Genomic DNA, 22753 nt, shown 5'->3' on the forward strand with positions numbered 1-22753 from the left:
ACCTTCATAAACATTACATATCATAATGAAGAAGGAATTACATGGAATATAAAAGATAACATAAACAGTTATGTATTATTATCAACTCATTTCTATTTTATTGCTATGGAAAAATGGAAATGATATCGGGTTACAAATATACCTTTGACTTGAAAGAAGGTAAAAGTACAAACGTGACGCAAAAGCAAATGTCAAGTCAGCGTGATCAGTACAGGGTTACTGTTCACCTATTTATAGGCACGGGACGCAACCCATGTAAAATTACACCTATGCCCTTTACATCTGCTAATAACTCTATAATAATTCATCGAGGTCTAAATAGTCTTTTCATCTTTAAGTCGGTTTCCCTTTCCGCTATCATGCTGAAGCTCTTCTACACACAGCTTCGGCTCCGCGCCATCCTTCGTACCCCTTCTGTGCTTCTTCACGTTGTGGTTTTAACTCAGGTCCGAAGATACCTGTTCACACATTGTACTCCAGAAACATTGTTAAATCATGTTTTTGAGGACCTTCGGAAGCCGAAGGCCCCCAACAGTAGCCCCTCGCAATATTAATTTGTTAGAATGATAAATTCAGATTGCGATATGGACGAAGGCCCCGAGCCGAAGGTCCGAAAAAACACCTTCCCTTTGCTAGAATAGCAACAGCCACTGACAAGCGGGACCCTTCTGTTTTCGACGTACTCGGCATATAAATAAGAGCACATCGCGGATTCATTTGACACACTCCCTTGCCATCTGCTTTTGCTTGCCCAATTTTTAGCCCTTGCGCACCAACACTTTCTTGGCTTTGAGTTTTTAAGCTTCATATTCGAGAGCAGTTTTTCAGCACCTCTGAAGATGTCTCAAGATAAAAAAGCTGTTGCTGAAGCGAAACTGAGCCTTTTTGAAGAGAAGAATCTTGGTTTTCTTGAATTAATGGCAAAGACAAATACAGAGAAGATTACCAGGGAGATTTTGGAAGGCTTGTCTGAAGATACTGGTGATAGCGACAATTATGATGTGGAAAGTGGTGGAGAAGACTACGAAGATCGATCCTGGCGACCAAGTCATACAGTTTTTGGAAAATCAACTATTAAACAGAGTCATCTTGATAATATGAGGGGAAGATATTTTCGGGACATGTCTATTGTAAGGGCTGATGACAGAGAGAGGACTGTGCCTACTCCCGAAGAGAATGAAGTTGTGATCTTCCAAAGCTTTTTTAAGGCTGGGCTTCGGTTTCCATTAAGCAAATTTGTGGTTGAGGTTTTAAAGATTTATCAAGTCTACCTACATCAAATTACGCCCGAAGCAATCATAAGAATGGGAATCTTTGTCTGGGCCGTGAGGAGCCAGGGCTTGGAGCCAAATGCAAAAAGCTTTTGTAATTTTCATGAGCTAGTAAATGAGACGAAACCCTGGGGTAAAGAGCAATATCATAACAATTTTGGCTGTTATAGCTTCGGTGCCCGCTCTAGGTCAAGCTGTCACGTGCCAACTTTTCGGAAGAGATGGCTCGGGGACTGGATGAAGGAATGGTTCTATGTGAAAAACGATTTGAAGGCACGAGAAGATATTAAAGATATCATCATGCGCCCTATCTGGCAGCGTTTCGGACTCCGGAAACCGAAGGTGGAAATGGATGAAGCAGCCGAAGAATGCCAGAGGGCCTTCGGCGTAGTCTGCTCTTTCGTCGGGACAAGAGATTTAGTCCAGGAGCACATAGCTTTCAGAGTATGGCCACTTGTAGAAAAGTGGGAAATGCCAAAAGAAACTATTACCAAGCCTGACGAAAGTGGGCTGATTAGGATGAAGTTCACCTTCAGATACGAAGGTAAATTTGTCGAGCCAGATGATGATTGGCTGAAATGTATTGAAGCCACAAGCGATGAACTGCTTGGGCCATACTGCAAGACGGAAGATAATGCGCTATCAGCGAACTTCGGTGGTCGGAAAAAGAAGAGGCTGAACAGAGTTTTTGATGCTATTGGATTCGTCTATCCTGACTATCGTTACCCAATACAGGGTCAAAAAAGAAAAGGTACAACTTCTGTGAAGGAAGTTGCTTCGGCCGCTCCTAGTGAGCCAACGCCGAAGAGAAAAAAGATGAAGGTTCTTACGCACCGGCCACGCTATATTGAGCCGGCCACAGTGCTTGAGTTTGTCGGCGAGGCTTCTTCGGCTACTGAAGTCAAAAAAACCTATACCTGCGCAGAAAGCTGAAGAGTTGTCTGCAACACCGAAGGCTGAAAGAACTGAAGAGTCGAAAGCTGAAGGGACAAAAATATCAGAAATTTTAAGCCCTTCGACAGAAGTTGGAGTGCCACAAGCTCAGAAGGGTCCGGCTGTGACCCCAAAAAGGAAAAGGATGGTTAATGTTTTGGATGTACTGGAGACAATAAAGTCTTCAAGCTCTACGCCAAAAAAAGTTGCCGAAGCTCAAAAAGCACAAATTGAAACAACAGCCTCTGGAGGCGAAACTACAAAGCACCAGGCTGAAATCAAAACTGGACCTTCAGAGTATGCCAAAGAAAAAATCCTTGGAAACTGAAGGAGAAAGTAGAAAGGAAACTTTAAAGCAAATTCTGTCTGAAAAAACTCTTTCTTCAACTCCCGAAGCACCTTCCAAATTGCCTGATTATATTGTGCGACATGCTTCGGGCAAAATACTATCTGAAGAAGAAAAACGAGAAGCTCATCATTATGCCCAGAAATTAAAATATCCGAAAGGGGCGTTGATATTCAATGGCAGTGGAAAAGAAGACTTCTTGTATTGTCTCCCAGACAACAAGGAGATCTCTGTCTGCCGAGAGATGGCAAGAAGCTTCGGATTCCCAACTCTAGAAGGTGGGCTTTCAGTTTTGTCAAAAGATGAATTGGCCGACAGCTTAGCATATAACAGCTTAAAGGTGAGAAAATACACTTTTTGTGTGGTTAGAAATCCGTTTGTTTATTTCTTAATATCACATTCCTTTTGCAGGGCCTTATTCTCAGCAATGCCCTCAGAGCGCAAAAAAGTGCCGAAGATGAAGGGTGCACCATGGCTTTAAACAACCTTCGTTCCAAAGTAATTGAGCTAAGGAATGAAGGTCTTGAGAAAGATAAAATATTAAATTCATTAGTGAATAAAATAAAAGAAGACGAAGCTGCTTCCAAAGCCCAAGCTGAGGCCCAGAAGTGCGAAATTGAGGATCTTCGGAAACAGCTAGCCGAAGCTAAAGAAAAATGTGCAGTTGCAGAAGCTAAAAGAGAAATTAGTGAACAATGGACAAATCATTTAGAGAAAAACCTTGAAGAACTTCGTGCATCCAAGGAAAGGTGTTATGAAAAGTCTATAGAGTGTGTTAAGAAAATAAAAACTAGCTTCGCCAATGTTGGCGCACTCTCTAACGAAGACAACTTCGTAAGAGGTGATCCTGAAGGCCCAATTGATTGGATCAGCAACGAAGCTGAAACTTTTGAGGAAGTTTTGAGTGGTCGCGGGGATATCTGCGCTTTCTCAGGTGCCCGAGGAATCATGGCTATTTTGGAGCAATCAGGCTGCGACCATGTGAAAACTTTGGCTCAAGCCGAAGCTACTTTAAGTATTGAAGATACAAAAGACTCTTCGGCCGAAGCCAGCTTAGTGGGCGGAAAATTCTTTACTGACATCTGGGAGAATGGCGGCCGAAAGATGGCACATGAGATAATAAAAAAGAGTGAAAAAGATTCTCATGATGCAAAAGAAGCGATGAAGGCAGCTGAAAAAACTGCGGAACTAGAAAGGAGGATAGGTATTGCTTAATAACTTCTAACTTTATGTTTTATTTTTGCGACTTCGAACTTATTTACGGTTTCTATCGCAGCTGAGCTATCTCCTTCCCCAGAGCCCTTCGAGCCAACGGCCGACCCAGAAGCAAAGAGAGAGGAAGAAATCACTAAAATGGCCGAAGCTATTTTAGATGAAGATGTTTCTCAACTGTTGAACGAAGCTGCGGAAGCAGTTTTGAAAGAAGAATAGCTGTTATTGTAAAAACATTTGGAATGTAATATTTGCTGAACAAAGTGTGTAATATTTTTATAATTTTGAATGTAATGTATAAGTTGCTTATAACTTAATTCTTTACGATGCATGAAACTTTACATACATACCGTTTTTGAGCCTTCGGCGAAAAAAACACCTTCCCTTCTTTTTAGGCTTCGTGAAGAATATCCATATTTCATAAAAACATCCAATCTTCGTAAAATCAGTAAGCAATAGATCTTTTAATTTTAGAGTTTGACGAAGGTATGCTTCTTCAATAATTATTTTGTGCCTTGGCACTGCTTCTTCGAAACAATCTCCGAAGATCAACATTGAACCCCCTTCTTGCGTCATTGATGCAATATGATGTATGATGTTATGCTATGCAAATGATGTGATGATGTGATGTTATGCAAAATGATATTTGTGCCGAAGATCATCGCTGACTTTTCGCTGCAAGCCTCCCTTAGGAGCTTCTTCGCCTTCTATTTCGGCGGTATCAGCGTTTATTTTTCGCTCTAAGCCTCCCTTAGGAGCTTCTTCGCCTTCTATTTCGACGGTATCAGCGTTTATTTTTCGCTGTAAGCTCTGCATTCCCTTTGGAACGACTTTTGAGCAGAAAACTTACGCTGTGCTCCCTTAGGAACGACTTTTTGTTGCTTCGGGAAACTTACGCTGCGTTCCTTAGAACGACTTTTTGTTATTTCGGAGATTCTCCTTGTAACCATAAGTTCTTATGCTTCGGCAACTTTTATTTGAACTCCGTTATTCTATGGAGAAGGTATATTTTTACTATGGCAAAAACGAAGCTATTACAAGAAATTGAAAATGACAAAAAACACTTAGGCTTTCAATAACTGTTCCTTATTAAAAAGAAAATGATACTAAATGCAAAAATTGTTGCCGAGGTAGGATATCTGTTAGTAGATATGCTTCGATTCTGGCACAGTACTATTGACTGTGCGAGCTTCGAACTCCTCTCTGAAGTCTCATTGGTGGTGAGTGTGCTGACTCCCTTCTGGCTGCTGGCCTCGTTGCATTGGTGGTGGAGGTGGAGGCTGTTGCCAAGATGCCTGAGGTTGGCTTGCCGAAGCAACAGAAGCTGCAGGGTGGTTACCCACATACTCTGGAATATACTGTGAGTGGTACGAAGCAGTATGCATAACTTGCTTCGGCTAACTCTGTTGGGCTGCAGCTTCTGCTATCTCTTTCTGTTTCTGGATGGTGACATGGCACATCCTGGTAGTGTGGCCCTTGTCCTCACCACAGAATAGGCAATAAATTTTTTCTGGACTGATCCCCAAACCTTCCTCCGAAACCCCTGGCGCCTCTGCCCCTTGGAGTTGGGGGCCGAGGATAGCTCTGTTGCTGCCCCGAAGCATGGAGGAATATTGCGGCCTCTACTGCTGACTTCCCCTGTCGTCATTCTGAGTGGAATGAATTGATCTGACATGCCTAGGATGGATTCTCCCTCCGAAGCCCCTGGCCATTTCGGAGAACCTGTAAGCTTCCTCCCTTCTATGTCGAAAGTCATTGTCAGCGCGGATGTATTCATCCATCTTCTGAAGCAGTTTCTCCAGGGTCTGAGGGGGCTTCCTAGCGAAGTATTGGGCTGAAGGTCCTGGCCAAAGTCCCTTAATCATGGCCTCAATGACAATTTCATTGGGCACTGTTGGCGCTTGTGCCCTTAGGCGCAAGAACCTTCGGACATACGCTTGGAGGTATTCTTCTTGATCTTGCGTGCACTGGAACAAAGCTTGAGCGGTAACTGGCTTCGTCTGAAACCCTTGAAAACTGGTGACCAGCATGTCCTTCATCTTTTGCCATGATGTGATTGTTCCTGGCCGAAGAGAGGAGTACCAGGTTTGTGCAACATTTTTGACTGCCGTGACGAAAGATTTCGCCATGACCGCTGTGTTGCTGCCATAGGAAGATATTGTTGCTTCGTAACTCATCAGAAACTGCTTCAGATCTGAGTGTCCGTCATACATGGGGAGCTAGGGTGGCTTGTAAGACGGAGGCCAAGGTGTAGCCTGCAGTTCTGCTGATAAAGGAGAAGCATCATCAAAAGCAAAATTTTCATGATGTTAATCCTCATACCAGTCATCCTCATTGAAGAAGCCCTCTTGATGAAGCTCTTTGTGCTGAGGCCTTCGGTTTTGCTCATCTTGAGCAAGATGACGAACTTCTTCAGAGGCTTCGTCTATCTGCCTTTGTAGATCAGCTAGCCGAGCCATCTTTTCCTTCTTCCTTTGTACTTGCTGATGGAGTATCTCCATATTCCTGATCTCTTGGTCCAAGTCGTCCTCCTGGGGCGTTGGACTGGTGGCCTTCCTCTTCTGGCTTCGGGCCTCTCGAAGAGAAAGGGTCTCCTGGTTCAGGTCCAGCGGTTGCAGAGCTGCAGCCCCTGTCGCTGAAGCTTTCTTTGGCGGCATGACGAAGGTCGATGCTTGCCTAAGGTGTTCGAAACTCAAAAAGTGGAAGTGAGTTCACCGGAGGTGGGCGCCAATGTTGGGGACTTGTTCTCAAATGCTAAGAGTTAAGAACAAGGCAACACAGAAAATGTTAAACGTTAAAGTCCTTCATCCTTCGAAGCATTATTTCACTTGGGATATAATGATTTTCGGACGAAGGTCATGAAGGACATACCTTCATAAACATTACATATCATAATGAAGAAGGAATTACATGGAATATAAAAGATAACATAAACAGTTATGTATTATTATAAACTCATTTCTATTTTATTGCTATGGAAAAATGGAAATGACGGGTTACAAATATACCTTTGACTTGAAAGAAGGTAAAAGTACAAACGTGACGCAAAAGCAAATGTCAAGTCAGCGTGAACAGTACAGGGTTACTGTTCATCTACTTATAGGCATGGGACGCAACCCATGTAAAATTACACCTATGCCCTTTACATCTGCTAATAACTCTATAATAACTCATCGAGGTCTAAATAGCCTTTTCATCTTTAAGTCGGTTTCCCTTTCCGCTATCATGCCGAAGCTCTTCTACACACAGCTTCGGCTCCGCGCCATCCTTCGTACCCCTTCTGTGCTTCTTCACGTTGTGGTTTTAACTCAGGTCCGAAGATACCTGTTCACACATTGTACTCCAGAAACATTGTTAAATCATGTTTTTGAAGACCTTCGGAAGCCGAAGGCCCCCAACAGTAGTGGTGTTCATTGATGATATTCTCGTATATTCCCAAAATGAGCAAGAGCATGGGGAACATTTGAGGAAGGTACTTCAGAGGCTACGAGATTGCCAGTTATATGCCAAGCTTAGCAAGTGCGAGTTCTAGATCAGCGAAGTTCTATTCTTGGGTCATATTATAAACCGAGATGGACTAGTTGTGGATCAAAAGAAGTTAGCAACGATTCTGGACTAGAAAGCACCAAAAGATGTCCGAGGAATTAAGAGTTTCATTGGAATGGCCGGTTATTATCGGTGTTTCATTGAGGGTTTCTCCAAGATTGCCAGACCAATGACAGCCTTGCTAACAAAGAAGGTTGAGTTCAAGTGGACCCCAGCGTGCCAAGAATCATTTGAAATGTTGAAGCAGAAGTTGACAATAGCCCAAGTGTTGGTTCTGCCAGATGTTCACAAGCCATTCTCAGTATATTGTGATGCTCAGACTGGATGTGTGTTAATGCAGGAAGGGAAAGTAGTGGCATACTCGTCCCGACAATTGAAAGTTCATGAGAAGAATTATACCCCACTCATGATTTGGAGCTAGCAGCAGCGGTTCATGCACTAAAGACCTGGAGACATTATCTTTATGGGCATAAGTGTGATATCGACACGGACCACAAGAGCCTCAAGTACATACTCACTCAGTCAGAGTTAAACATGACACAACGAAGATGGCTAGAATTGATCAAAGACTATGAGTTGGAGATCCATTATCACCCAGGCAAAGCAAATGTGGTTGCAGATGCTCTTAGCAGGAAGAGTCAAGTCAATATGTTGGCCTCTCAACCGATGCCATTCGAGCTAGCAAAGGAATTCGACAGGTTGAGTCTCAGATTTCTGAACAACACTCAAGGAGTGGCAATTGAGCTAGAGCCCACCCTAGAGCAAGACATCAGGAAAGGTCAGAAGGATGATGAGAAGATCAACGAGATCCAGCTGCTAATCATAGATGGGAAAGGTCTAGATTTCCGTGAAGATGCAGAAGGAGTGGTATGGTTCAAGGATAGGGTGTGCGTTCCCGACATCACATCGATCAGTGAACTGATTCTCAAGGAAGCTCATGAGACAGCATATTCTATACACCCTGGTAGCGAGAAAATGTACTAAGACTTGAAGAAGAGATTCTGGTGGTACGGTATGAAAAGAGAGATAGCAGAGTATGTGGCCAGATGCGACAGTTGTCAGTGGATCAAGGCAGAACATCAGAGACCTGCGGTTTTGTTGCAATTGTTGCAGATTCCTCAGTGGAAATGGGATGAGATTGGGATGGACTTTATAGTTGGTCTGCCCCGCACTCGAGCTGGTTATGACTCCATCTGGGTAGTAGTGGACTGTTTAACAAAGGCAGCCCATTTCATACCAGTCAAGACCACCTATAACAGTGCAGTGTTGGCAGAATTATACATGTCTCGGATTGTGTGCTTGCATGGTATTCCAAAGAAGATAATATCAGATAGAGGCACCTAGTTTACCTCTCACTTTTGGTAGCAGCTACATGAAGCTCTAGGCACACACTTGAAGTTCAGTTCAGCTTATCACCCGTAGACAGATGGTCATACTGAGAGAACCAATCAGATTATTGAGGATATGTTGAGAGTCTGTGCTTTGCAAGACAAGTTAGGATGGGATAAGAGGCTACTGTATGCAGAATTCTCCTACAACAACAGCTATCAGACCAGTCTGAAGATGTCACCATTCGAAGCGCTCTATGGGAGGAATTGCAGAACTCCATTGCATTGGGTTCAGCCCAGCGAAAGGCAGGTATTCGGTCCAGAGTATTTGCTTGAAGCCGAAGAGAATATCAGGATGGTCCAGGAAATCTGAAGGTACACTACAACACTTGTGACCTTCTGTGACAATCCCTTTGTGTCACAAAACCTTGAATTTACGTCACATTTTGCAGCTTATGACATCTCCATGACGAAAATCGCTTCGTCACCTATCATGCGTGGCATTACATGTTCTATGACGATTCATGTTTTTCCATCATAAATTTAGTGACATATGTTTCATCGTCATTGTTTTGTGACACACTTTTTTCGTCATTAAACATCTCAAAAAACAAAACAACATACCCCCACATAATATAGAAAACGTCACAAAATTAAACACTAACATGACATGGCATGACTTGGATCTTACGTGTCATTCAAGTTATGACAATTTTTTCATCACAAAACATTTGGCCCAACCAAGGCCATTTTACTTTTTAACTATCAGCATTATCAATATAGCACATGAATCACAACCCATTATAATTAAACAACAATGATTGATCATCACATATACTTAGCAACGTATTATCATAGATATCATTCATCAAAAACCAAATCTTGGAGCTACAATACCAACATTTAGCATCACCACCATTGCAGTTTCTCTTTGTTGCAGCTACAAGAACAACATTTTGAAAAAAAAATTGATGAAGCAAATACTTGAGCAACTCTTGGAGCTACAAGACCAACATTTCTACTTCTACGCATGTAGCATCACCACCATTCCCGCTTCTCTTTATTGCAGCTACAAGAACATTTTGAAGATATCTTGATGAAGCCAATACTTGAGCAATTGCTTCTATAGAGGTCTTAGATTCTTTCCCTTCTATTCTAGTCTCAGTCACAAGTGCTTCCATTGTATCCTATCAACAAGAATGTATAAAAATAAGACAAGAGATATGGATAAAACGAAACCAAAACAAACATTAGCATACCAGAATGCATAAAGTTATCTCTAATATACAAACAATTACACACTTCACATTTTGGATGTCAAGACCTTGTGTAGCTTGCAGCATAATTCTATTTTGAATTGAGTTAGCAATGTGAATAGGTGTAGCTGATCACCGCTGTCTTTGAAAAAGTAAGGAACAAAAACAGTCATAACATCATAGAATATTCATTATGGGAATACTAACTAGTAACCAAAACCCTAATGATTTGTATGATTATGTTTCCTCAATTAGTAAAGAAAAATGGTATAAAATAAGCAAGTAACCATCAAATCACATTTAGAATGCAGCAAAACCAAGATATATGTGTAACCCTTGAAGAGGCAGAGAAATGGGGTAGTCTGCATCTAACTAGAACAGTAGGCGTGTGTTGCTTGCCTCACCAGGGCTCTAGCATTTTGTATTATAACACAGTGACCAAGTAATAAAATATGACACAAAAGGTTATATCAAAGGTGAAACAATATAGAGAGCGGTTACAGTACGACTGATTAGATCAAAATGTACTTCTTACCCACACTGAAGTGTATTGGCAGTTCGGGTACCTGACAAGGAAACAGGTTTGCAAATGTGCATCCATTCACCTTTCATTACTCACAAACCGAGGTAGGAAGATGAGGGAGCAAATGAGCCTACAATTCTGTGGAGTCAAAAGAAGTTGAAGCTGGCATCGTAGGCGGCGTCGAGGAGGTACTGCAAGCATGCCACCCCGCTCTGCTATCCCATCGCCATTGTCCCTGCAAGAATTACACACCTGAGATACCTCAAAAAGTGTTGCTCAGCACATGATCGATCTGATCCGTTGAGCTAAGAACACCACTTGCCCCTCCCTCCTCAGTGTCCTGCCTAGCTGCCATCACCATCGCTCTAGAAAGCAGCCACTTGAAATTATATAGAAATTTGATATGAATCAGTCTAGTCTTTTAGAACAAACGTAGGGATAGATAGAAAGAAAAACCTCATGCATTCCAAGCATCGAGAAAAGAAGAAAGCCATACTGTTGAAATGTTCCTTTTTTTATTTTCTTTTACTTCCTGTTGTGAACTGTAACACAAGAGTCTCATTTGAACTAATGACATTTTGGATCTTCTGCTCTATTCCATTTGTCTTTGATGTGATGAACTGTCCTTTTTGTCAAGAATAAAGAAAGACAAATAACCAAATATCAGTTAAACTACTTTTAGCTCTAAAAATCTATAACTTTTTTAGGCTGGAGCTTTGCATTTATATATGGTTGGTCAGAACAATGGCTATGCCAGAAACACCAGCTGACCAGCAATAGCAAGCTGACCAGCAATAGCAAGCAATGATTTCAAGTCGTCCGATTAATCATGATTATCGGGCTAGTCGCCTGTTTGTGTTCGATTAGGTAGATGACTCAACTAGATAGGCTGGTCAATCTAGTTGTCCTACTAATCGCCGATTAGGGCGACTAATCATCCGCTTAGTGTTTCCTGGTTGCCCGGCTAGGGTTTTGGTATTGTGCCATTTTCACCCGGCTAGGGTTTCGTTATTGGGTCATTTTTAGCCCATCTACAGTATCATTTAGTCTGGCCTCTCCTCTCCTCTGCCAATACCTAGTCGCCCAGCCACCAAAACCAGGGTACACCTCCTCTCTTGCTTGACCTCCAGCCTTCAGACCTGGCCTACTGCAGTATAGAAGACCAGCACCGGTGGTGGCTGTGACATATGACAGAGCACCGGCGGCGACTATGACAGACTACTGGCTTCTCCACTCTCCTGCATACAAGCACCATTGATGAGTTGAGTTGGTCATCTAAAGGTTCCTCCTGCTCCCCCTTCTCTGTATCTGTGCCAGTGACCAGTGCCGAACTAGTGGATAGTTTTTGGCTTACTTCTCTACTCCTAAGCCATTGCTAGGTAGTGCCTTGCTCCTATGTCTATGTTTGCAATCTACAGAGTTTAAAGCAATATGTTATTTTGTTTATCCTAGCTATTTGTTCTAATTTATATAATGTGTGTGTATTAGAACATAATCTAAATGGTCTAGGACGACCAGGGACCGACTAGGGGTCGACTAAATGCCCTAGTCATCGCCTAATCACGACTAGTCGCCTAGTCGGTCCCATGGTTTGAACAGGCGACCAAGCAACTTGAAATCATTGATAGCAAGTCTATGGGATCGATTTGGCATATTCCTACTTGCAACAACTGTGGATTCCAGGGCAATCACGCTGGCAAAAGTAGAAGTTGGTTTGTCCTAGAAGTGATATAATAACATAAATAAGGCTCACAATTGACTCTTCGTCACCTTCACCATAGTGCAAACATGTAAATATGATTCTGATTGTAAACATAAATGATTCTAATTGTAATAACATAAATAATTCTGATTGTATAATAACATGAAAACATGGCATGTTCGATTGTGATTAACAGAACAAGCTTCCAAACATGTAAATGATTCTGATTGTAAACATGGCATAATAACATTAATGATTCTATTTGTAAACATGGCAAGTTAGATTAACGGAGCAAGCTTCCAAACATGTAAAAAATGTAAATAGACATAATCAATATCATCACAATGTGGAATAAGCTCATGAGTTCTAGTTAGGGATATTAGTAAAATTGGAATGTCTTCCGATAGTGTTAGAATCCTCTAAAAAACTTTGAATAAGTCATCAGATATATAACTCCTTATAATGTGTGTCAGGGGCTAGGGCATGTGTGGCCTGCTCCTCACCCCACACTACCTATAATTTATACCTTTCTTGAACTAGCTACCTGTTGTAGTTATCAATATACCAAAAACAAATCTGAATTAGTTGACATTTCACCACGTTACTAGATACTATACTCGTGAAAACATGGTTCTGCAATAAGGTCTAACTATGAATTCCTAAGAAAACTGGAGAATGGAGATTATAGTGCATATTACATGGGAAAATGGCCATAACAATGAGTCAACATTAAATAGAACATGAGATATTCGAACTCATCAAACTTCACCATTCTAACTCAGGATATATTCTACCAGCATCAACACTGCTTACGAAGACCAAGAGAACATCAGGACCTATATTACCTCAAGTTATTATATGAATAAATTTAACAGAACCTGTTAATGGAAAATGCAGAGCTGATCATGGCAGCTAACAAAATAAATGCAAAACTTATATTAAGAGAGGAAATAAATGCACAAAAATAAATGGTCAAGCATCTTACATAGTGTTAATCTAAGTTAAAATTAAATGGTAAAGTAGCTTATAGAGTGTTTTTAGAGACAAAAAATATGGCATTAGATCTAAGCTAAAATTGACAAATTGTTAATGTAATAAGACAGGGAACCAGAAAACCTTACGCAATAGCAAACCTCAATTAGTAAAAATGAGTGAGATACTCTAGATTTCATTGTCATATAACCCCCTCAATTAGTAGCATGATGAGGACGTTTTCATTGAATTTCCAATGATGTTGATAGCTTACCACTTGACATAGCATGCTCATCATACTTCTCACTCTGAACAAACCAAGTTTCAAGCTAGTAATGGTTAGTTTGACTCATCGCAGAAACCAGAGAGTTAGTCTGCATAGATTTGTTAAATGAAAATAAGGATTTAGATCCCTTCTCTATTATATGATAATACTGCTAGTCTATGAACTCAGTCTCTCTGACTCTCTCGAATATGCACCATGGATCATCACAGATAGCAGATTAGCAGAACAGAAGATAGTGAGATACCTTCATACTGGCATGTGAGCCACGGATGCGATGGCCATGCACCAGCGAGATGTGGCGGTCCTAGCAACACAGTCCATGTGTGGCGGCTCTGCTCTGGCGAGATGTGGCGGCCCTGTCCTGGCGGCTAGCAGGCTGCGATTGCGGATGGGGGACGGTGAAGGATGCAGTAGGGTGGGTGGCGGCGGGCCGCCGCCGGATCTGCGAGTGGGCGTGGTGTGTCCGTCTGGGTGTGACATATGTGGTGGCCCTAGGGAGCAGGATGTGGCAGCCCTGTCGAGTTGCAACCGCTGATCGGTGGCGGCGGCGGATGTGATGGGCAGCCGATCAGTGGCGGCGGCGGATGGTTGGGAACTTGGGAGGGATCGATGGTGACGGTGTGAGGACGTGGTCTGGGAGTTCTCTAGAGAGTTGAACAATGAAACATTTCTGTAATATAAAATGTCTTGAGTTTGAATATTTTAATAAACATTTTCCTTTTTTATGAACACATTTTTCACTTTTTTTTCTTGTGGACACAATTTTTATCATGGTGTGATTGCCATTTAAATATTATGATCATACATATAGAGATACTTTTCGATTAATAACTAAAATGGCCATTTTAAACTATTACTTATTTGTATGACGATATAGGATTGTCATATATTTATGATATTTATTGCTACGACCTTGTGATAACAAGATGTTCGTCATGATACGGTGAATAGCTAGTGTTACGACGTTTTCTCAATGCTATTAGCGACGTTAGACTCAATTCATCATAATTTTATCTTGCCACAAAAAATACGTCACAAAACAAAATGATCAATGACGAAAATATCCATTGTCATGGCATATTCGTCACAAAAGGCCACATGTGTTGTAGTGGTAGCGCAGTCCAGACAGCGAAGCTATGCTGACACCAGAAGAAGGGAACTCAGTTTTGAAGTGGGAGACTATGTCTACTTGAAAGTGTCACCCATCAGGGGAACCAAAAGGTTTGGAGTCAAAGGCAAGCTAGCCCCTCGCTATATCGGGCCGTATCAGATTCAAGGAAGACGTGTAGAAGTGGCTTATCAACTCAGCTTACCGGAGAATCTACCCGTAGTGCATGATGTGTTTCATGTGTCTCAATTGAAGAAATTCTTGCGAATACGAGAAGAACAATTGCCAACGGAAGACCTTGAAGTTCAAGAGGATCTGACATACATTGAGAAGCCCACACAAATTCTGGAGACAGTAGATCGGGTCACTCGGAGGAACACCATCAGAATGTGCAAAGTCAAACGGCGCCATCACTCAGAAGAAGAAGCAACCTACGAAAGAGAAGATGATCTGAGAGCCAAGTACCATGAACTCTTTGCTAGCCAGCTCTGAATCTCGAGGGCGAGATTCTTTTAAGGGGGATAGGTCTGTAACACCCTGAATTTGGGGGTATAAAATTTCTTTCTTATAATCATCCAAATTCAGGTGTTACTCTTCTCTATCTCACTCTAGTTTCTCTCTCTAGTTTTCTCCCTCTCTTGTTCTTTTAATTAGAGTTAGTTGAATTAGTGAAGGATTATTTATTTTATTTTGCCCAAAACATATGAGTCATGGAATGTTGCATCATATTGAGCCTAAATATTCTTTGAATTGTTGCACATATTTGATTTGGTTTGAATTTGAAACTTGATTTGAATTTGAATTGAAAACCCGAGAGAAAATAAATAGAAAAGGCAATAGAAATTCCAGGAAAAAGGAAAAAGGCCAATTCGGCCCAAACCATCCAACTAAGCCCGCCCGCGCCCGCGAACCCTCGGTGCCTGACAGGCGGGCCCCGCCTGTCGGCGCCAACCCGAGCGCGCTCACTCTCTCTCCCTCTCTCGCTGCTCTTTGGGGCCGAGCTGTCGGCGCCGTTCTTTTCCCCCGCACCCTCTCTCTCTCTGTCCCGCCGTCCCAACCTATCAGTCATCCCTAACCTCTCGCCCACGATCTCCCCGCCGTGGACGTGCCCACGTCCGCGCGTTCTCCGGCCATGTCCTCGCGTCCGTGCCCCTTTTGAGCCCCGTGCCCTGCTCGCCCACCTCCCCTCGCTCATTTGCGCCCTCTGCCAAACCCCCTCACCCTCTCTCTCGCTCTGCCCACGTGAGTAGAGAGCTCCGCCACCGCCTGCCGTCGACTGTTGCATGTTCTGCGGCCATCGTCGCGTCCGCGTCTCGTCCCGTGCCACGGTGAGTTCTGCCTCGCTGTCAGCTGCTTGGGACACCCTTCGGTGTGCCCTTCCTCTCTCTGTTTCGTCCGGTCCGTGCTCACCGGAGCGATTCTTGCGCAGCCAGAGCCCCGCCGCCGTCGCCCCGTCGCGTCCTTGCGCCTCCGCCGTTGCCCTATGACTCCAGCGCTTCCCCTCAAGGTGAGCAACCCGCCCGCACCCTTAATTTGATCATTGCTGCCCTGTTGCTCGTGCGATTGCTCGTTGGAGCTATCCCACGCCGCCGTTAGCTAGCCTCACCGTGTGCAGCGCCCTATGGTGCTCCCGCGCCAGCATGATGCCCCTGGCCGAGTCCGCCAGACCGCCCTGAACACACCCGAACTAGCCCCCGAGCCCCTGGAGCCCCACCGTGGCCAGCCTCCTCGTCTCCGGCGAGCTCTCACCGCGGGACCGAGCGGCGCCACCGCGCCCGTGTCCGCCCCTGGCCGTTAGATCTCGGGCTTCCGTCCGAGATCGGGCGGTTTAGACTTAACCCAAGCGGATCTAATCCCAGCCCTCCGATCTAGATCTGACCACCCCTCTCTCACCCCCTCACCCGCGCCCCTGCCCCTGGGCCCGGCTAGTCAGCCTGCCCTGGCCCACTGACGCCCTGGCCCTGCTTGTCAGTCGCGTCCGTGCGCCCGCGCGATCTAATTTGGGTCGTTGATCTCTGATCCGATGGCCAAGCTTACCCCATACCCCTTCAGGTGTAAGTTTTGCTTAAGAAACCCCCTGGTTTTAAGAAATCAACCCACCGTCCTCTGTTTTAACGCGCAGGCCCCTGACTTCTTTTGAATAGCCCCCTGTACTTTTATTTAATCACAGATTTAACCCTAATTTCATATTTCAAACTTCAAAACTTGTTTATTTCATATCTTTTTCATATGAACTCCAGATTTAGTGGTTCAAATTGCAAAATGTTCATAAAATTATTCTCCGTTCAAATAAAATATGACCAGCCATAGTCTGTATACTTTAATTTTAAACTTAGAATATAGGATTAAAGTATATGTTGATTTATTCATTTAATGAAATAAATAAAAGGAGAATCCTAGGAGTTAAAGTATATTTAATCTTGTGAGATTAATAATATGTACTACATGAATTCACCTTTGGTTTAACTTTTACGTCTTAATGAAATGAATAGAATTAGGTTATGTAATTATGGATAACACTTAAAGGATAATCAAATTCATAAATGGGAGTAGTTCATCTTATAATATAATATTTTCTTTGTTTAATTACTACTTTACTTTTTGAGCTTTGTTCCAACACTTAGAGAGTAATCAATCCCCAATTAAGATTAGTCCATTTTATAAGTTGATCTCATTCTCTTTTATTTAATACTATACCTTTTGAGATGTTTTCCAATGTTGGTATATGCTTGATGTGATGTTCATTTTGTACTTTCCAATTGTATTGAATGTATGATCGCTTTATTTAGACAACGAGCATCTCGTGGTTCCTGAGTGTGTTGCCGAAGATCCCTCTGAGCAACAACCTGGTGAAGGCAAGTGTCCTCAGACCTATCATGTCCTACTTTACTTTGTAATTCACTGTCCCGCATTACATTATTGAAACCTAAGGATTGACTAGTCTGTATTTACCTTACCCTTGTTTACCTGTTTGGGTCAATCATGGTTAGCTTATGATATTGCTTAAACTTAATCAATGAACATGATGTGATTATTTATGATACGATGATATTATCCCGATGATGTTCTTGTGATTACCATAGGGGGGCTCAGGCTGTTTCCTGAGTACCTCTCCGTAAGGACCTGTTTGGGGAGTGACAACCCGGGATAACAGTGCAACCATGAGGGTGGAATGGGACGCCCTTAGCTGATTAATTAGAGGAACTAGAGGAGTAGTTGGCTTCGTCGTAGAGCCGTCAATGAGGTCCGAGCACAGTACTTGCTCTGCCAAGGCTGGTTGCAGAGGTTCTTTGATTTGGTTTTGTTAGTCACCCTTCCTTTAGGGAGATGTACTGTGTTTATAAAACTAGAGAAACCTAACGGGCGACTATGGCCTCTGGGAATCTTTGTAAAGGCTACGTAGTGAGACCCTGCTAGGTCACCTTGGTAGTGATCAATGGGGAGGCTAGAACCCCAGGCAGAATGGGAATCACGGCTCGTGGGTAAAGTGTGCGATCTACAGAGTGTTAGAAACTGGTATATGAGCCGTGAGCACGGTTATGAGCAGCCTTGATGATTAGCAATGATGGTTATAATTTTGATCTCTAGTATTTCCTCTTGGAGGGAGTACACCTGGGTAATAACTGGATTTATTACTAAAAGTTGGCTCTATTTATAGTAATAAAACTTGACCAACTAAAAGCAACTGCTTAACCTTAACTCCACATACAGCTAGCCCACCTTAGCCAAACGGGATATTTGCTGAGTACGTTGAAGTGTACTCACCCTTGCTTTACAAACCACCCCACCACAGGTTGTCCCCATTGTACTCAATGCTCAGGAGGTCAAGCTGGCAACATGGAGGACTTTGAGTAGTTCCAGGACTACGACGAGTTCTAATTTACTTTAGTGGCAAACCCCCGGTCAGATGCCTGTATAGGCTTATCTTCTACGTTTCGTTACTCCACACTTTGATATTATTTTTGAACACTATGGATATGTATTAGACTCTGTGGATGTCTCAGACATCTTGATGTAATTAAGTACCTTTTCGTTATTTAATTCGAGCATTGTGTGATGATATCCAATTATGTAATCGCTGTGTACGTGAGTTCTGATCCTGGCACGTACATGGTTCGCATTCGGTTTACCTTCCAAAATGGGGTGTGACAGTCGGGCCTCACTCAGCATTTCTTCTCAGCGCCGCCTGGCTCACGGAGGCACGAACACAGCAGCCCCATGGCAAAACCAAGCGTTGCGAGTTCAGCTGATGTGGACGCCGTCGCCATTCGGATGGATGCTGCAAACGCCCCTCCGCCGCCTTCCTGCGTGCCTAGCATTTGTGGAGCAATTCGTCGTGCCGCCATTTATTCCCCATTTCCATGCCCCTTCCTTTTCTCCCCACTAGCACTACCGTTTCTTCCTGTAACCGCCGCTCACCATCAATGGCGAGTCCATCCCTTGTCCTCCCCCTCGACGCCGTTTGGCTCCGTTTCGGGGCTATAAATCACGAGCTCGAGCCCCTGGTCGAGCCGTTCCTAGCCATGCTGACTCTTCCTCGTACCTACAACTCTCTGCCACGGTGAACCACACCGATCGCTGCTGTCCGCCATCACCTGAGCCCTCTGCTCCCTCCCGTCGCCGACGAGCAGCTCGCTGGGTAACTCGCGCTCTCTTCTCGTGTTCCACTGTTCCAACTCGTCGTTCGCTATCGGGAGGCTAGTTTCCCTAACTCGCCAATGTCTCTGTTGCCGTAAACAAGAGAGTAAGAGGTAGATGATGGTTCTTTTGCTATCTAGCCCTAGTATTTTGTCTATTTCGTGCCAGAGTTTTCTGCTGTTCAAAAAGATTTAAATTAGATCCTATTTTATTGCACGCTACCCCTGAAGTCTATAGGTAATAAGAAATGCACCCCTATTGCTATATATCATTTGTAAAATGTGTATATCAGATATGACACAACAGCACTGTAGATAGCCGCCGAAAATAATGTTATTTCTGGCGGCTTCTGACACTGCCGAAAATAACGTTATTTTTGGCGGCTTCTGACACAGCCGCCAAAAATAACGACTTATTTTCGGCGGCTATCCCTGGCCGCCGAAAACTAAAAGTTTAAAACGGTCGCGGTCGCCCTTCTTCTCTTTCTTTCTGTCTTCCCTGCCCGCCTGCACTGCCGCTCCCTGCCCACCCGCGCCGCCGCTCCCTGCCGCCCCTGTGCTGCCGCCCCTGTGCTACCGCTCCACGGCCGGCCACGCGCCGCCGCTGACCCCACGCCGCCGGTCCCCGACCGCCCCCGCGCTGGGACGCCCGCCCGAGGACACCGCCACCGCGCCCCGAGCCACCGCCGCTCCGAGCCGCCACCATCGACCGTCGCCTTTCAAAGCCCCGAGCCGCGGAAGTCGTGGAACCTCTCCGCCATCGTCGCCGAGCTCTTCCCCATCGTAAGGTATTTTTTGCATTTTTTATTCCATATTTTCGGCAGCCGTTAGTTAATTGTCGCCGAAATTAGTATATATTTATAATTGTGTTTGTTTGATTAGTTGTGTGATTAGTATTATTGTTTAGTTCGATTTCATTAATGTATTAGTGGTATATGTGGTTTAGTGATTAGAGGTATAGTGTATTTAGGCTATTAATATGTGGTACTAATTATATTATTAGTTTTAATAGTACATTGTATTGGTACGTAGAATTGTTGCATTATTATGGTATGTGGTACTTAGTTTGATTTGATTTAATAGTATATCATTCTCTGTTTTATATATAAGTAATATATTGTTTAGTGGCAGCGAGGTTATGATGCCGAAATTTTTTTGGTCCTGCTAGCTTGCTGTGGGTTTACACTACACGACGGTTCACTTACAGCGACCTACGGTTGGTTGCTAAAACGGCTTTCAGCGACCTACGGTTGGTCGCTAAAAACTTTTAGCGACCCATAAGGATGGTCGCTGTAAGTGCCGTCGCTAAAGGCTTTAGCGACCGACATCTTTTTAGCGACCCACCGTCCGTTGCTAATATTGTACATTTAGCGACCAACTGTGGGTTGCTGTACTATAAATTTAGCAACCAACCGTAAGTCGTCATACTATACATTTAGCAACCAACAGAAAGTCGCCCTTTTTACAGTTGTTATTAATAATAATATACATTTAATTAAGCACCACAAATCACAGATTTTTATACACAAATCATAAAGGCATACACAGTTAATCAGTATACCACAGTCATAGATCCATCACATAAACATAAAAGCACCACAATTATATATTCACAAAAGCATCACAATTATAACATCATTCACAACTAGATCATTTACAAATAGCTAGCTAGATCACAATAAAAATGCACAGGACCGATCTACAGGTGCTGTTAAATCTTTTAATTCTAGAAGGAAGAATCTTCAAACAGAAAATACACTGAACAAAGTCCTTTATAGTGTGACAGTGTATGGCCACTTCCCAAACTTCCATCCAGGGTCCTGTGACCTTGCCTGCTCTTCGGATCAGTTGCTTGTGCACGAAGCTCAGGAGACAGTGGCAATCTGTGTGTGTATACTCTCGTCAATATTTAGTTGAATAACCTGCAAACACAGTGGCAGATGATGAAGGAGGACCATTTACAACAGTTAGGAAGATTACACAAAGAAGATACTCCCTCCGTTCTTTTTTATTTGTCGCGTTTAGTTCAAAAATAAACTAGCGGACGACAAATATTCGAGACCGGAGGTAGTACTACCTCCGTTGTCGAATATTTGTCGTCCGCTAGTTTATTTTTGAACTAAACCGCGACAAATAAAAAAGAATGGAGGGAGTACAATGCAGAGATCGTTCTAAAGTCTTGACTGTAAAGAACCATAAATAAGCAGCATCAAAGAATGATTGCGTCAGAAATACCTTCAGAGCAAAAAACTGGCCAGTAAATTTATGGCGGACCAATTGCACATTTCCGCTGCTACCTTTCCCGATCACTTTTATAACGTCTAGATCATCTAAGCTCAGTTGACTATCCAGTGGCTCTATAGGAGGAGCCTGAAGAACATTTTTTAGCAAGTCAGAAAAAAGCGTGGGAACAGTATCAGAAATTTTTAATAGGTAAATAAAAAGTAAAACACCAATAATTTGTGTCTCATTCAGAACGAATTCAGCTAACAGAACAAATTCTCCACCGGTCACATGCCCCTACACCCTCTGCAGTCGCCCTAGGATCCTCCATCCTATCAGGTATGACAAGATTTTCCCCACAATTTGTGTCTCATTCAGAACGAATTCAGCTAACAGATACTACATCTATAATCCCAGTGCGCCAAAGAACGTACATATATTTATTGCTAGTGCCTCATTTGTGTCTCACTCATCAAATGGGAAAAGGTGTCAACTGTCAAGAGCCACAAAGCTACCTGTCATTTTCCCTGAACTAGTCTCTTAATTAGAGTACCAAATGGATGGGATGGTGGCCCAGTCATCAAATTGAAAAGGCCGTAAAAATGCCACAAGGCTACATATCGTTTTCCCCCAAATCAGTATCTTGGTTAGATAATTAGTGGACGGGAACGCCACATATGCAGACATGCTATTAGAAAACTTCTGTGAAGTGGAGAAGCTACTAGTGCAGAACTTTGCCCAAAATATCTACGTGCTCGCCGACTGATTTGCATTACCGTGAAGAAAACAAATGCGACGGAATTATCACTGCGCAACGCCCTGATTCCCGGAGACTCCCAGTTCCACGAACAAACAGAGCTCAACGACGAGATCAACCCATCTCTACCTGGCCTGCCAAAGCAATCATCCATACCCCCAGCGCTTCCTCAAGAGAAGCGGCTACAAGAGCCGATTTTCGCTATCCCGATCCCACGACGATTTTCGAACGGGACGACGCCGCGATTCCTAGTCCTTATTACAGCGGGCGATTCTTAGTCCTTATTACAGCGGGCGGCTTACCTCGCCTCCCTCCCTCCGCGAGACGATGCGCAGGCCGTCCTTGTTGACGCGCAGATCCCCGTCCGTGAACGTCCCGCTGTGCGTCCTGTGATCCAGAACCCACTCAAAGGTTGAGAGCCCCAGTAAGTAACCAGCGCCGGGCAATTAATTAACCGACAGAAAAGGAAAAGGAAGCCAGCGAGGAGGGGGAGCGGAGAGCGTACAGGAACTTGCCGATGGTGGTCTTGTGGGACGGCAGCGTGAGCTTGATCGGCTTCCGTGGCGTCGCCATCGGAAGTGCGTCCGGCGGCGGCTGCGCCGGGTTCCTCTTCCTCGCCGGGCTCGGAGGAAGGGGAGGCGGAGTGGACGGGC

The 22753-nt window shown here is 43.7% G+C and overlaps 1 protein-coding gene and 1 long non-coding RNA gene across 2 annotated transcripts; both read right to left on the reverse strand.

The window, feature by feature from the left end:
• Positions 1–9444: 9444 nt before the first annotated feature.
• Positions 9445–14049, reverse strand: LOC109940150 (uncharacterized). Its single transcript, XR_002262668.3, has 3 exons — positions 13620–14049; positions 10550–10650; positions 9445–9823 (listed from the first exon to the last, which is right to left on the reverse strand). It is a non-coding gene; the product is annotated as an uncharacterized lncRNA (long non-coding RNA).
• A 6876-nt stretch (positions 14050–20925) lies between these two features.
• Positions 20926–22687, reverse strand: LOC111589572 (mitogen-activated protein kinase kinase 1). The gene is made up of 4 exons (XM_023300433.1): positions 22606–22687; positions 22403–22487; positions 21356–21490; positions 20926–21042 (listed from the first exon to the last, which is right to left on the reverse strand). Exons 1-4 carry the CDS (start codon positions 22671–22673, stop codon positions 20986–20988), a joined length of 345 nt encoding a protein of 114 aa, XP_023156201.1. The 5' UTR covers positions 22674–22687; the 3' UTR covers positions 20926–20985.
• Between the last annotated feature and the right edge of the window lie 66 nt (positions 22688–22753).

This window comes from Zea mays, chromosome 6, assembly GCF_902167145.1.
Source record: "Zea mays cultivar B73 chromosome 6, Zm-B73-REFERENCE-NAM-5.0, whole genome shotgun sequence".
In the NCBI taxonomy this organism is placed as follows: domain Eukaryota; kingdom Viridiplantae; phylum Streptophyta; class Magnoliopsida; order Poales; family Poaceae; genus Zea; species Zea mays.